The sequence below is a fragment of the Leptosomus discolor genome, chromosome 4, assembly GCF_034619465.1.
Source record: "Leptosomus discolor isolate bLepDis1 chromosome 4, bLepDis1.hap2, whole genome shotgun sequence".
NCBI lineage: Eukaryota > Metazoa > Chordata > Aves > Leptosomiformes > Leptosomidae > Leptosomus > Leptosomus discolor.
Window position 1 is genome coordinate 26293292 of NC_141394.1, and position 12802 is coordinate 26306093.

The following is a 12802-nucleotide window of genomic DNA, read 5'->3' on the forward strand; positions in this document are numbered from 1 at the left end:
AGTGCGTAACTTGTGTCTAAGTTTAATGCTTTCATTGGAAGAAGTCTGTAAGATAGAGGAACATGAAAACTGAGCATGCAGCCAAAACATAGAGATGGATGGCTATGTTGGAAGAAGCAAAACAAGGCTTTCTTTAGGGCCTCACTTTTAGCTGTCATTGTAAATAGTGAAACTCCTCCTTTGTTTAGAGAGGCATGTATAGTCCAGAAAGCCAAGATAATAAGCTATGAAAATGTTTTCTCCCTATTATAGCATTATTGAAGTTTATGGCTGATGTTTCTGAAAAGCAGATTTAGGCAAGGCTGTAGAGAGAACATTGTTAATTGATGCGGTCTGTATGATGATATATTTGACACTTAGAAATTTGGTAATTACAAGTCTTTTGTAAGAAGAGATGACGACTGAGAGGTCAAAATGGAAGAACGAAGCTGAAGTCAGGAGGAGCCATTGTTTGAGAAATATGTTACATAAGAAGTTTATATGTATTTCTACTGTAAACAATATAAAGTTTATTTTATCAGAAAAGCCTTATGCTTATTAGGAAATGCTTTAAATTGAAGCAACAAGGCCAAGCCTCTGAAAGTCATTTGTTGTACACAATTCCTGGGTGAATTTATATGTCTTTGGGACTGGCAGATAGTCATCATCACTGTTTACAAAGATTGTAATGGAAAAGCAAATATATGTTGTCATTTGTAGTAGTGTTTTTAATTTAATAATTTTGTTTATGAGTGATACAGTTTAAAAGATACTGTGGCGTTAAAATGAGCAGAGAGAAAGCCAGTTTATCACTTTATAGAGAGAGATGTTTGAGAAGGCCACGTATATTGCTGATGACCCACATCTGAAGAGGGCAGGTAGGAGGAAGATGAAGGGAAGACAGGGAGAAGGGACAACATTCATTTGTAGAAAGCCTAAATATCTGGGGGGATGAAGAGCATGGGTAACAGCAACGTTGAAATTCCTGAGGGAGAATCAATTTTGTAGCGTCACTATGTAAGCGCACTTGATATTTATTTGTTAAAGGCTGTGGATGACCAAAGCAATTCCTCTGTGTATTTATCCAGGACACTAGTTCCCACCGAAGAGGTAGAGATGTAATTTCTCTGATCATCTTACAGGTCCCCATTTCTGCTACTAACCTGTATGAGAGGTCTGTAGCAAACCATCTTGGGTGTTGGCTGATCTTTCAGCAGCTCCTAGTGCCTGCTTATATGGTTATAATTCTCCATTGAAAACATTCAAGGTGCAAGTCAGATGTAATAGTTTAAAATCACCTGCTTTGTTGGACAGCACATAGTCGAATGTGAGCCTTGTCTCTAAGTGTTACAGTCTAGGGATGATGAGGTAATGTAGTAAATAATTACAACTTGGAGGTGGTTTTTTTTTTTTTTTTAGAAAAAACCCTTGCATTGCATACAAATGATAGTTCTGAAATTAACACTAACCTCTGAAGTGAGGCTGTACTTTCTAAATCGTCTGTCTCATTTTATTTTTTTTACTAAATATATATAAAAATATAAGTTGTTCTGCTTTTTTAGATTAGTGAGAGAGGTGATTTTTATACCTGTAACAAGACAGCACAGGATCCGTCAAGGTGAAGGATATGCCCTGTAGTAATGAGATCTGAACAGGAGTTTCGTGCTTGAGTACTAATCCTGTCAAAGTAAACCCTGATTAATCTTTCATCATTGAAACGCAGGCTCCACTGCAGGAAAGATTGTGTTTCCTGGCACCCTTCTCATTTGCTTCGGGTCACGTAGCTCTCGGAATATTGAACATTGCTGAAGCTTGAGTAGTTGTGAATATTGTTAGCTGATGTGCCTGGATTAAGCACATTGCTGTGGATATGTGATTTACATGTAAATAGAGGGATATATATGGTGAATTTTACAGTCCTTTGCTCACTTTCCCAAAGTTTATAGTCACCCCCGCCCTGTATAATGCTTTGAAACGCATTCTATATTTTACTGAATAATTCTGACATCAACCACAGACAATTTAGAACTGAAAAAAAACAAGGAAGTGTGCTACATTACTAAAAAGGTAACTATAGCCATAAATTATTCTAAAGAGCTTTCAGCTGCAAATTATGGAAGCTAGACACAGTTGTCAGCTAGCCATTAACAGAGATGACAAAGCTGGCTGCAGTTACTTAATGTCATTGTGCTGGAGCTGCTGTCATAGGTAGATACTGTAGCTTGGTTTTGGCGATATGCAGGAGGTCTAGGTAGTAGGGCATCTAACTGAGAATTAAAAATCCTGCGATTGAAGTACTTTGTCTCTGTTTGTTCTGTTACGCGATTACCTAGTGGTGAATCTGGAGGAGAAGTTTCTTGCTGGTATTTTTATCCTGTGAGGAAGGTTATCATTTTTCAAATTTTGTTTAGTAGGCTCATATAGGTTGGTAGAATCTAATATTAAAAATTGGACTCAGTCTGCATTCTCTTTGCATCCACAGTCATGAAAACATTTTTGCACCTTTCTCTGTAGCATTTAAATATATGATTAATTGTCTAGGCACCATATAAGCTTGAAGTAAAGTACAAAGATAGAACATGAAGATCAGGGTTTTATAGAATAGACTATTTAGTTTGGAAGCGACCTACAATGATCATCTAGTCCAACTGCCTGGCCAATTCAGGGCTGACCAAGTTAAAGCATGTTGTTAAGGGCATTGTCCAAATGCCTCAAACGCTGACAGGCTTGGGGCATTGACCACCTCTCTAGGAAGCCTGTTCCAGTGTTTGACCACCCTCTCGTTAAAGAAATGCTTCCTAATGTGCAGTCTGAACCTCCCCGATGAGTCTGAACCTCCCCAATGCAGCTTTGAGCCATTCTCATGCGTCCTACAGCTGGATACCAGGGAGAAGAGATCAGTACCTCCCTCTCCCTCAGGGTGCTGCGGAGAATAAAAAGAAATTTTTCTTAACAAATGAAAATTAAAACAAATGCAGCAGTTGGGAGGCAGCCTTGTTATGTGAACTCAACAAAATAAAATTCTGGTTTATTGCTGGACAACATAGTTTCAAACAGGACAAAAAAAAAGAAAAAATAAACAGCAACTTCATAGACAGAAAAAAACCCAAACCAAACCTAAAAAACGACAACAAAAAAAATCCAACCTTTTCATCTTTGGCCTTGCTATCTCATACAAACCTTGATCTATGGTACAACTAAAATACATAAAGAAAAAAAGTTACTGGAATGGGTTTAGGCCTGAAAATTCTACAAGTAAAGTCAGAGACGGGTAACGAGAGATACACTTCAGAGCCCCCCTTTTGGTCAATCTGACATCACTTAGAAATGGTGGACCTCCTAACAATATGTACAAAAATATACGATTTAAATAAAAAATGCAAACAAATTCTCCTATAAGGTAGATTTTAGAAAGAAAACAGGGCCTTGAAGTTCTTGGTGGAATGGGGGGGGGGGTGTCTCTCCCTGCTAAAGGGTGAATTCTTTTGTGTGTTCATTGAGTGGCAGTGCAGAGGGGCTGGGGCGGGTGTTCACTCTACTTGGTGAGGATGACTGTGGTGGAGGGAGGAGGAGGGGGGAGGGTGGTCCTGAGGGTGAAAAGGGTTCCTTTTAGCTGACGATCATTCTTTCATTCTTTGTTTGACCACTTTTCTATGTAGCCACATCAAATGGTCTTTTAGTTTAGTAAGCTTGGAAGGAAAGACTGGATTGCTTAACAGACCTTCACTATCTGGGATTGTTACCAGACAATTCAGTAAGAAAAGAAATATGGTAACTTTTCTGAATTCCTTCTGTTGTCATTTAAGCTAGTGCCTGCCTAAAGTGTGTAGAAAGCAGGTTAGCGTGGCAGACAAACTATCTTACAACTGTCTGATGCAGGATTTTTAGCATGTTTGCCTTAAGCAAATGAGCTACTTGCTGTTGGAGGTAGAATACTTGCCCACGTTGCCATTGATGGTGGTAGTTCCTGTATTCCTCTAAGTGTGACTTCAGCTTTGAGAAGGAAGGGCTCCGACATAAAAAGTCTCAAACACTGAAAACAGCGTGAAATACATGCTATAGTATAGGGGGTTTTGTTCTATATTTTTTTATATATTTTATATATTTTTATATAATAAAAAATTTTTGTTTGTCCATCTATAAATTATTTCTATAATGCTGAAGATATGACAGTTTACCAGTTTAAAATTACACGCTATGTTGAATGACAGATGGTCAGGTGAGGATTCTTCTATAAAAGATTGCAAGACTAATGATTACTCCTATTGCATTTGTCATCTTTAAAACTGTGGGTATTTAACCTTGATCTCAGCTCGGTAATTCTATGAGGTGTGGAGGGTGAACTATTAAAGATTTTTGAATTTTCTTAAGAGTTTTTGGCTAAACTTGTGTTACATACATGCATAACAAACAAGAACTTGTGAAATATGTTGGCATTTTTGATGTTTTGAAAACTCAGACCTTCTGTTTTAAATTATTCATTTTCATTATTCTGCAACGAGGTGCATAGCTTCACTGTAGCTGCCTTATGTTCATGAGGTGCACCTGGATCATACAAGACAGCCACTTTATTCTTACAGACTTTTCACAGCGAAAGAAGCTTGTGTATGACTTTTAATACTCTCTACCATCCACAGAACAAACATTAACACTCATTTTCACCTTGCTATTCCTTCTAAAATATCTTCAGAATCAAAATCCCCTGAGCCTAAATTTCTAATTGTCTTTACAACTGAAATCTCAATCTTCCATATGCACGAATGTGTAAAGCTTTCATCTTCTGGAGGAAGATAATTCGAATAATGAAGCAATCCGAGCAGTAATAACAGGCAATAACAAAATCTTCACAGGAAAGGCTTTCATCAAGATTTGAGCCAATATCTCGTAAGAGCTTTGAATGTCTAATGGAAGATGCAGTCTTCTCAAAATATGCCCATCTAACTATGGTCAAGTAAATATCTTCACCCTGTTGAAAAACAATGAACTGCATCTCCAAACTCAGGTACTGAGCAGAATTTGTCATAGCAGAGCACTAGTGGAAAGGAAACTTTAGCTAAGGATAGTAGAAAGATGGAGAATGAAACCAAGCCTATAGACAAGAGATTTAAATTGTAACTACAAAAACCTGTGGATTTATTCAAATTGTTTGAACAGGAACTGATGTTAGGGGTCTGCTATGTTCTTCATATGCATAAGTAGTGCCCAAGTCCTCACTTAAAAGCACAAAAGAGCTTGTGTTTTACTAGTGAAGCAAAGTGATAATTATGGCATTGCTGATCTCAAGCTCAGTCAAAAAAATGAGGTATTAGTTTTACAGGCTCTTATTTTAGTGTGACTTATTCTCAGGCTGTTTCAGCAGTTCAAACACTACTCTTTTTTAAACATTCGGTATGCTTCCCAGCTACGGAGAGTTAAGTGTCAATAAAAAGCACAACTCCATTCATTATGTTTCAGAGTTCACTAGTGAAGAGTTGAAAACCATTAACAGCAGCTCGTTAGTGCCGAAGCGTGGCACAATGCTGTTCCAGCCGGCGGTTGCTAGAGGGCAGCATTTACTAATAATACGCTAAAAGTGCAGTCATTTAAATAAAAGAATTTGATAGCTTATTTGAGGGCTTCGAGTCAGTGCAGTTCCTTTTGTCTGTGTTTTTCACTTTAACTTGCATGGTGGAATAATACCACCAGCACTGTGACTTTTCTTTGCTTGCTTACTAATAGTAATCGTTATCTCTTCAGGTTTACTAAGACCTCCTTGTCTTAAAATGTATTTATGAAAATCAGAGGGAAAAAACCCTTCAATAAAAACTTGCCTGATACCTTCTACTTAAATAGTTTGGCCTACTTTTCATGTCCCTGTTGATAGGTTTGATGAGGATAGTGTGGAGCAAAGCGGTGCCTTGACTTGTGGTTGCCTTTTCATAATCTGTTTCGTGTTTCAAATATTGTATATTTTCTTGTACATGTCCACGTAGATGCATACAAGACAGAGGTGTTTGTGAAATTAGGAGAAAATGTGGATCTGCTTTAGTAAAACATTTTGATCAAATGTATGAAAAGGAGGGAATAATTACTTTTAAATACCAAGGAATTAACTTTGTTCAAAACAACATCCACATAATATGTACCTCCAAGCAAAGAGGAGCCTCAGGCTGTTAGGAATACTTCTTTTCCTACTGCATGGGAAGCAAGATATTGCATACAAGCAAGCAGGTAAACAGGTGTTAGCTGATCACAACCACTGCAGGGGATATTTCATGGAACAGGGTATGTTGTTATTCAGTAGGGGGCCATCTATTGAAGGCATGACAAAGATATACTTGGGGAAACAGTATAAATGTATTATAAGATGAAAATAGTGATGTAAATGGATTTGTTTTGGTTTTTGAACCTTTAAAATCAATTGGTGGGCTGAAAGCCAAGCTTTATAAAGCCTCCTGAATATGGAAATTGGTGAATAGTCTGGTCATTGCAGCTTTTTTAGTTTTATAGACAATATGGTTCAGGTACTATCAGATGCTCAGATGAAGACTTAGGAATAAAATTTAGAGAGGGCTGTTCTAAAGAGGTTTTCAGCAAATGAGTGCATCATTTAGTTAGTGCCCTAACCCGGTTAAGAGTTTATGGAATAAGTAGTTATTTATTAACATAATATCAATTATGCTTTCTTCTTCTCGTTTGCTTACTTCCAGGGAAAGCTTAATAGGAGGACTAATTTGCACTTTTTATGAGCTAAAAAGTAATATATTAAGCTTTATGTCTAACTGTAAATCTTCAGAAGTGGAAAACAGAGCACATGAGCTATACAACTGACTAAAATTTAACAAGGATCATCTCGCTCTTGCATTCCTAATTTGTCAGGACTTTCCATGCAGTTCAGTTTTCAAGAAAATAAATTCTTTTGCCTTCAACATGCTAAATACTTAATTGAAAATTAAGAAACTTTTAAGGTGTCATTAACACTTAGCTGTTCTAATACATACTGAATTTTGTCTGTATGATGTCGTGAGTATGAAAATTTGGAGAAATTGAAGGTTTTCTGTAGCCATTGCAACAGCACAAGGTCTTAGACAGTCTAGTAGTAGTGTAAGTGCTGAAGCAGCTTCAAATTCTTTAGATGACTCCTGCCTTTAAAGGTCTCAGTAGAAAAACATAAATGCTTAAGGTGTTAGTAACTGACACTATGTGCTTTTGAGAATTAAACTGTTCTTCTTTCCTTTTGCTAACAAGTATATACTTTTTAATAAATACCCACATAGGAGAAAAAGGTAGATATGGTTAATTTTTCTGTTAGAAATTGTGATTTGCACTTTTAGTTATTTACACAGAACCAGAGCTTTTTTCATAGTCAAAAAGATCTATTGAATGAAGCTGTTTTATGCTTGTTCAGGCATCCTTCACTAATTTTCACTTAGCAGTATATATATGTAAGGTGAGAACTGTGACAGTTTAATAGAGCAGTTTTTGAGTTCCTTAAGACTTTCGGGGTTATTTTTTGCAAACATAAACCTCGTGAGGGTTGTGGTTGGTTTTGTTATTGTTTTCAATACAGTATCACAAACTAGTAATTTGAAAGAGGGGAGAATGGAAAAGCTTCTCTAAGGGACTAAAAGTTGTGTGATAGTGGTTCTACCATTGCAGTTATTTCCCATTTTAAATACATTCATGTCAAGCTAGGCAACATTTAATGTGGTAGACAATTGTCACAAATAACTTCAGCTCTTAAAATTTTTTTTTGTTCTCTTCCCCCATTGCCACCTTTTGCAGCTTTACGCTATTCCTTGGTTTCTTACAATGTTTACACGTGAGTATGCATTCTTTTTCTCTGATTAAATGTCCTTGTATTTCTCAAGCATAATTTTCCCCACTTTTTCAGCTAAAGCCATCCTCATTGGTGTGATGTGTCTATCATTTAGTAGGTCGCTTGTAATTTGCAAGGAAGCGTGTTGTGGTTTGAGTCTCAACAGTGCCTGTCGCATTCTTTCTGCCTGTATTTGACAATAATTAGCGTTTTCTTTTTTTTTAAGTATATTAAATTTAAACTGGATAATTTTACACATGCAGTATTTCAGGAGTGTGCAAAGGGAGCTGTTGTCTACTGGGAAAAGATAGAACAATAGTTTAAAAGAGCTTTTTTAAAAAAAAAAACAAAAAAAAAACAAAAAAACAAAAACAAAAACCAAACCAACCCCTTCACCACCTTCCCCTGTCCTCACCCAAATAATGTAAGAAAGAGAGTAGCTTTGTTTTTGAAGACCAACAAAACAAGGGGTTTTTATTGCAGTTTGACACATTGTTACTCTGCTAGCACTGGTTTGCTATCATATTTGTGCATGTATGTTAGGAACAAAAAGAGCTTTATAATTTGGTGAGCTTTTAGTGAAAGAGGACAAAGCTAATAAAGCAAGTCTAGAAAGCAATTCAAAATCTTCTCAAAGATCTCTGATTTTTTTCATTTCAAGTCAACAGTGGCAGACTTTGAATTAAAAAAAAAATAGATGAAAAAGTTGCTGAATTATTTCTCTGATTTCTCTGATTGTATGCTTCTAGCTTTTTTTTAATTGTGCTTGTTCATTATGCAGATGTCTTTCCTTTGCACAAAATTTTTCACTTGTGGGATACGTTACTACTTGGAAATTCCTCCTTTCCGTTCTGTATTGGAGTTGCAATACTTCAACAACTGAGGGATCGTCTTCTGGCTAATGGATTCAATGAATGCATTCTCCTTTTTTCAGACTTGCCAGGTACAGAAAAAAAACTATTTCTTCCCTCTTTCTGTGTCTTCCCCAGTGTGTTGCTGAAGAAAGTATGTGCTTGCATGTGAATATATACTCAAATCTTATATACATTTTGAAATCATGGTAGGTTTAGGCAAACTCACTGTCAGAGCATGTAGATCTTAACTACAGCTTGATGAAGTTAGTAGAAGTCTTTTTACTGTCATCAGCAAGAAGTATGTGAGCTTGTTATTATTTCCAGGTGAAGGCTAGAGTACTTTCTTGTGAAATTTAGAACGATTTTAAATAATTCATAAGCAACTGTGTGTAGACATGCCACGTATAGATACAATGCAGTTGATAGGGACTTCTTAGTGAAAAAAATGTTGTGATGTTCTGAACGGTGCTTTTCCTCTTTGATGCTGGTGCTAGCCTGTTTTCCTTTCAAAAATAACTTTTGCTATGGAAGCAATTAATGTCAAAGAATTAAGGAAAGCAGTATAGAAGCCCTTGGAATTGCTCTGTGTTAAATCAGTTTCCATTTGAAATGTGAAGCTTTCAAAAGAAGCCTCAATATTGGATCAGAGGCTGCATGACTCTTATGCAGAAGTTCTGTGTTCTTCTTTGGTGGGAGGCTGTTGACCTATTCATACAAGCAAGTGTTGCATCTTCTAAAAAAAAAAAAGTGCAGTTAACTATAAAGTTTGGGTCTTATGCATAGAATGCATTTGAACTGAGTAAGCCTTGTTAATTGAAACATGTGTTTCCGTTTGTGAGGGACTAATATTTACATAACACATGAATTGGAAGGCTACTGCACCCAGAACTTACTTATATTCTTGTATTAATTCCCTCTCTCCGACACAGGATCTTACTAACATAATCTAGCTGTTGGTTAAGAGGTGACACTGTCTTAATTGTGTGGCTTTTTCCACACAAGATGAGGAGGGACTCTACCAGGGGGTGTAGTGAGGTGATGGTTTCAAACTGAATAGAGGGTAGGTTTAGATTAGCTATGAGGAAGAAACTCTTTCCTGTGAGGATGGTGAGGCACTGGAAGAGATTACCCAGAGAAGCTGTGCCTGCCCCCTCCCTGGCAGTGTTCAAGGCCAGGCTGGATGGGGCTTTGAGAAACCTGGTCTAGTGAAAGGTGTCCCTGCCCATGGCAGGGAGTTGGAACTAGATGGTCTTTGAGGTCCTTTCCAACCCAAACCATTCTATCATTCTATGATTTCATAATAATTATGGATTTAGTGGGCTCTATTTGAACACCATGTGTGCAATTCAATAATTCACAATTCATTTAAACAGAAGTAATTCTTTTTCAGAAGACCTGAATGAGAGAATCAAAATTGGAAGAGCATTTAAGCTTAAAAGCTCTTGTTAAGTGTGACAGTCTCCACAACTGCAGAGTTTACAGAGGTTAGCAGTAGTCTAGGATATGGCAGCAAGCAGGCTGAGACCAAGTTCATAGTTGTGTAAATCAGTCTCTCAGAAGTCTAGTGAGTTCTCATAGATGAAGCCTGGTGATTTCTCTAAATATTATTGTCACAAATTCTCTCTCTGTATACCCTTGAACATGTGTCCAGATTTCAAAACTTTGCTTTTCTGCTACTGTGCAGTTTAGTATGTACAATGAAATTGCTACTGTATTTTTCCATTTTTAAGAAATTTAATTAGACCATTCCTTATGGTGTGGAGTTTTTTTCATTTTCAGTCTATATGCTTAGTCATTTCAAATGCCTTTATTAACTTTTGCTGGATATCTTTAGATGGTCTGAAAGGTGAGTGCTAAACTAAAAGATTGTCTCTCTTCCCCTTCCCTCCTCCCCAATCTATTAGCTGTATGTCTTAGTTAAATATAGATTCATTAATATTTAACTGATTTTCTTGCCTAAGGTCATTTCTCCCTGTTTTTTTTTCCTTGAGTGGTTCTAAATTATATATTCTAATTTATCTTGAACCCAGCTGATTTACTGACAGTTGAAGTACTTTATGCTGAGGTCATGTGTAAGAACACATTAGTTCTCATAATACAGATCTGTTTAATAATATTAAATCACTAAAATATCTTGTGTTATAATGTACCTGCTTTCTGCTGATTATAGTTTATGAAAACTTTGTTGATACGCATAGGAAATGTTTTGGTAGAATGATGTTTCTGCAAAGAAACACCGATTTCTGAAAAGATTTATTACTTTTTTTTAATGTTGGTGATGTCTGAAATATTTTGGATGTCAACAGTGGCGCAATTTGAATATTTTAAGATTAATCCGAAGCATATTATAAACTGATGACTAAGGGGAAAAAAAGAATGAGGACGGAAGACAGTCCTAATGTGATTTAAAAGTTTTAATGTTATTGGTCTAGCTGAGAGTTCTGTAACCAGTAACTTCTTTGAACATATAATTATCATAGCCTTGTGCCTTCTTTTTCTGATTAAGAAGTATTGACTGACTATGGGTTTTGTCACCTCTGTCTTCCAAACAGGACTTCTGTTATTTTGGTTAAAATAAATTGTGTGCCATACCTGAGAATTTTCTGAAAGTAATTTACAAACAACCTTCACCTGAAACTGGGTCACCCAGAGGAGGAGATTATGTTGTTCAAGACATCTGCAATAATTTCAATTTAAAATCAATTGTTGCTCAACAGCCTGAAACTCCCATGGCTTTTAAGCTTTCTGTGTGCTGAAATGGCTTATCTCAGGCTGCCAGTGAAAACGACTTGCTTTCCAGACTGATAAAGCTATTTTACTACAGTCTTGCAACTTTTTAAGACTTCTTGTTTTTGCAGCAGCTATTTCTAAAAGTGTATATTTTAAGTTAAAAAAAAATTAAGTTTTTTTAAATGTATATTTAAAGTTAAAAAAAAAAAAACAACGCTGCTTTATTTCCAGGTCACTGAGTATAACACAGTTTCAGTTACTGTTTAAAAAAGTTAATGATGTGAGGAAAAAGAAGGGTCACAGTGCCATTATTGATTACTTCATTCGGAAGAGACTTACCAATACTTGTCTCAAAGCTTTGGCCACATTTTTTCTATAAAACAAATACAATTGGGCATTATGTGCTGTTTTCAGGAGCTCTCTTGGAAATTTTAATTTGTTTTTATAAAGTTTTAACAATGTTCTAGCCTATTAGGAAATCTATTTGAAGTATTTGACAAAATAATTGGTTAATTAAGAATCCTGGAAAATCCTTTCGCTGTAGCAACAGATGTCCTAGTTCATTCCTTGTGGGGCTGTATAAAGGGGACATATAATCAGCTGCTAAAACTTAAATTAGATTGTTTAGGGAGTTGCTACCCCAAGGTGGAGTTTTTTTATTTTCCTTCATTTGACTTCCATATTTTTTTCCCTTGTGTTTGAGGAGCTCCGTTAAGTGTGAACTTTATTTGAACAATAAAAATACCAGAAAAGATTTAGGAGGCACTATTTGAGACAGACAAGCAAAACCAACCCTGAATCATTGCCAATACTTTATGTGTCGTTTTGAGATTTAGTAAATTTCATCCTATTTGGGTGATGCAGGAAGAGCAAACCCAGTATGCATTACCCTTGTTTTCCCTTTATTGAAGTCTGTCACATAGCAGGAGAATGTGGCAGGAAAATGAGGGTGATAAGGGTGGTACTACTATGATGTGATTCCTGAGGTAACAACAACAGAGGCAGGACTCTGCTTTCAGACAAGTTCTGTCTTGTACTAAGCCAGTTTGGATATGTCTGCATTGTATGTATCAGCAAATTTACAACCTGGAAGGCTCTCGTGTTGAAGGCCAACTTTATAAGTAACTTTATTTTAAAACTTGCAGTTTTGCTTATAGTTTAGTCTTTAATATCTTGCTGTAAGTTTATGTGATAATGTGACGTGCATTATGCAACTCAGATGTTATGATTATTGTAGCTTGACTTAGTAATAAGTGTGCTACCCAATGTGCAAGTAGTACAAAGTCACTAGCACCTTTTGTTAGGAAACAAACCTAGGAAGGAAGCATCCAGATATGTACAGCTCTTTGCAAACAGCTGAAGGATCCCATAGACCAATTCACTCCCACCCAGAATGGATGCAGTATAGGGCCTGGCAAACAGATCTTTCTCCAAAGATCCA

At 36.5% G+C, this 12802-nt stretch overlaps 1 protein-coding gene across 3 annotated transcripts in view; it reads left to right on the top strand.

Moving 5' to 3' along the window:
- Window positions 1–12802, top strand: part of TBCK (TBC1 domain containing kinase) — a 107702-nt gene that overhangs the window by 47958 nt on the left and 46942 nt on the right. For all 3 annotated transcript variants that reach the window (XM_086463742.1, XM_086463743.1, XM_086463744.1), the window contains 2 exons: window positions 7744–7780; window positions 8559–8720. In XM_086463742.1, the coding sequence (XP_086319868.1) occupies window positions 7744–7780; window positions 8559–8720 (199 nt within the window). The remainder of the gene's footprint in view (window positions 1–7743; window positions 7781–8558; window positions 8721–12802) is intronic.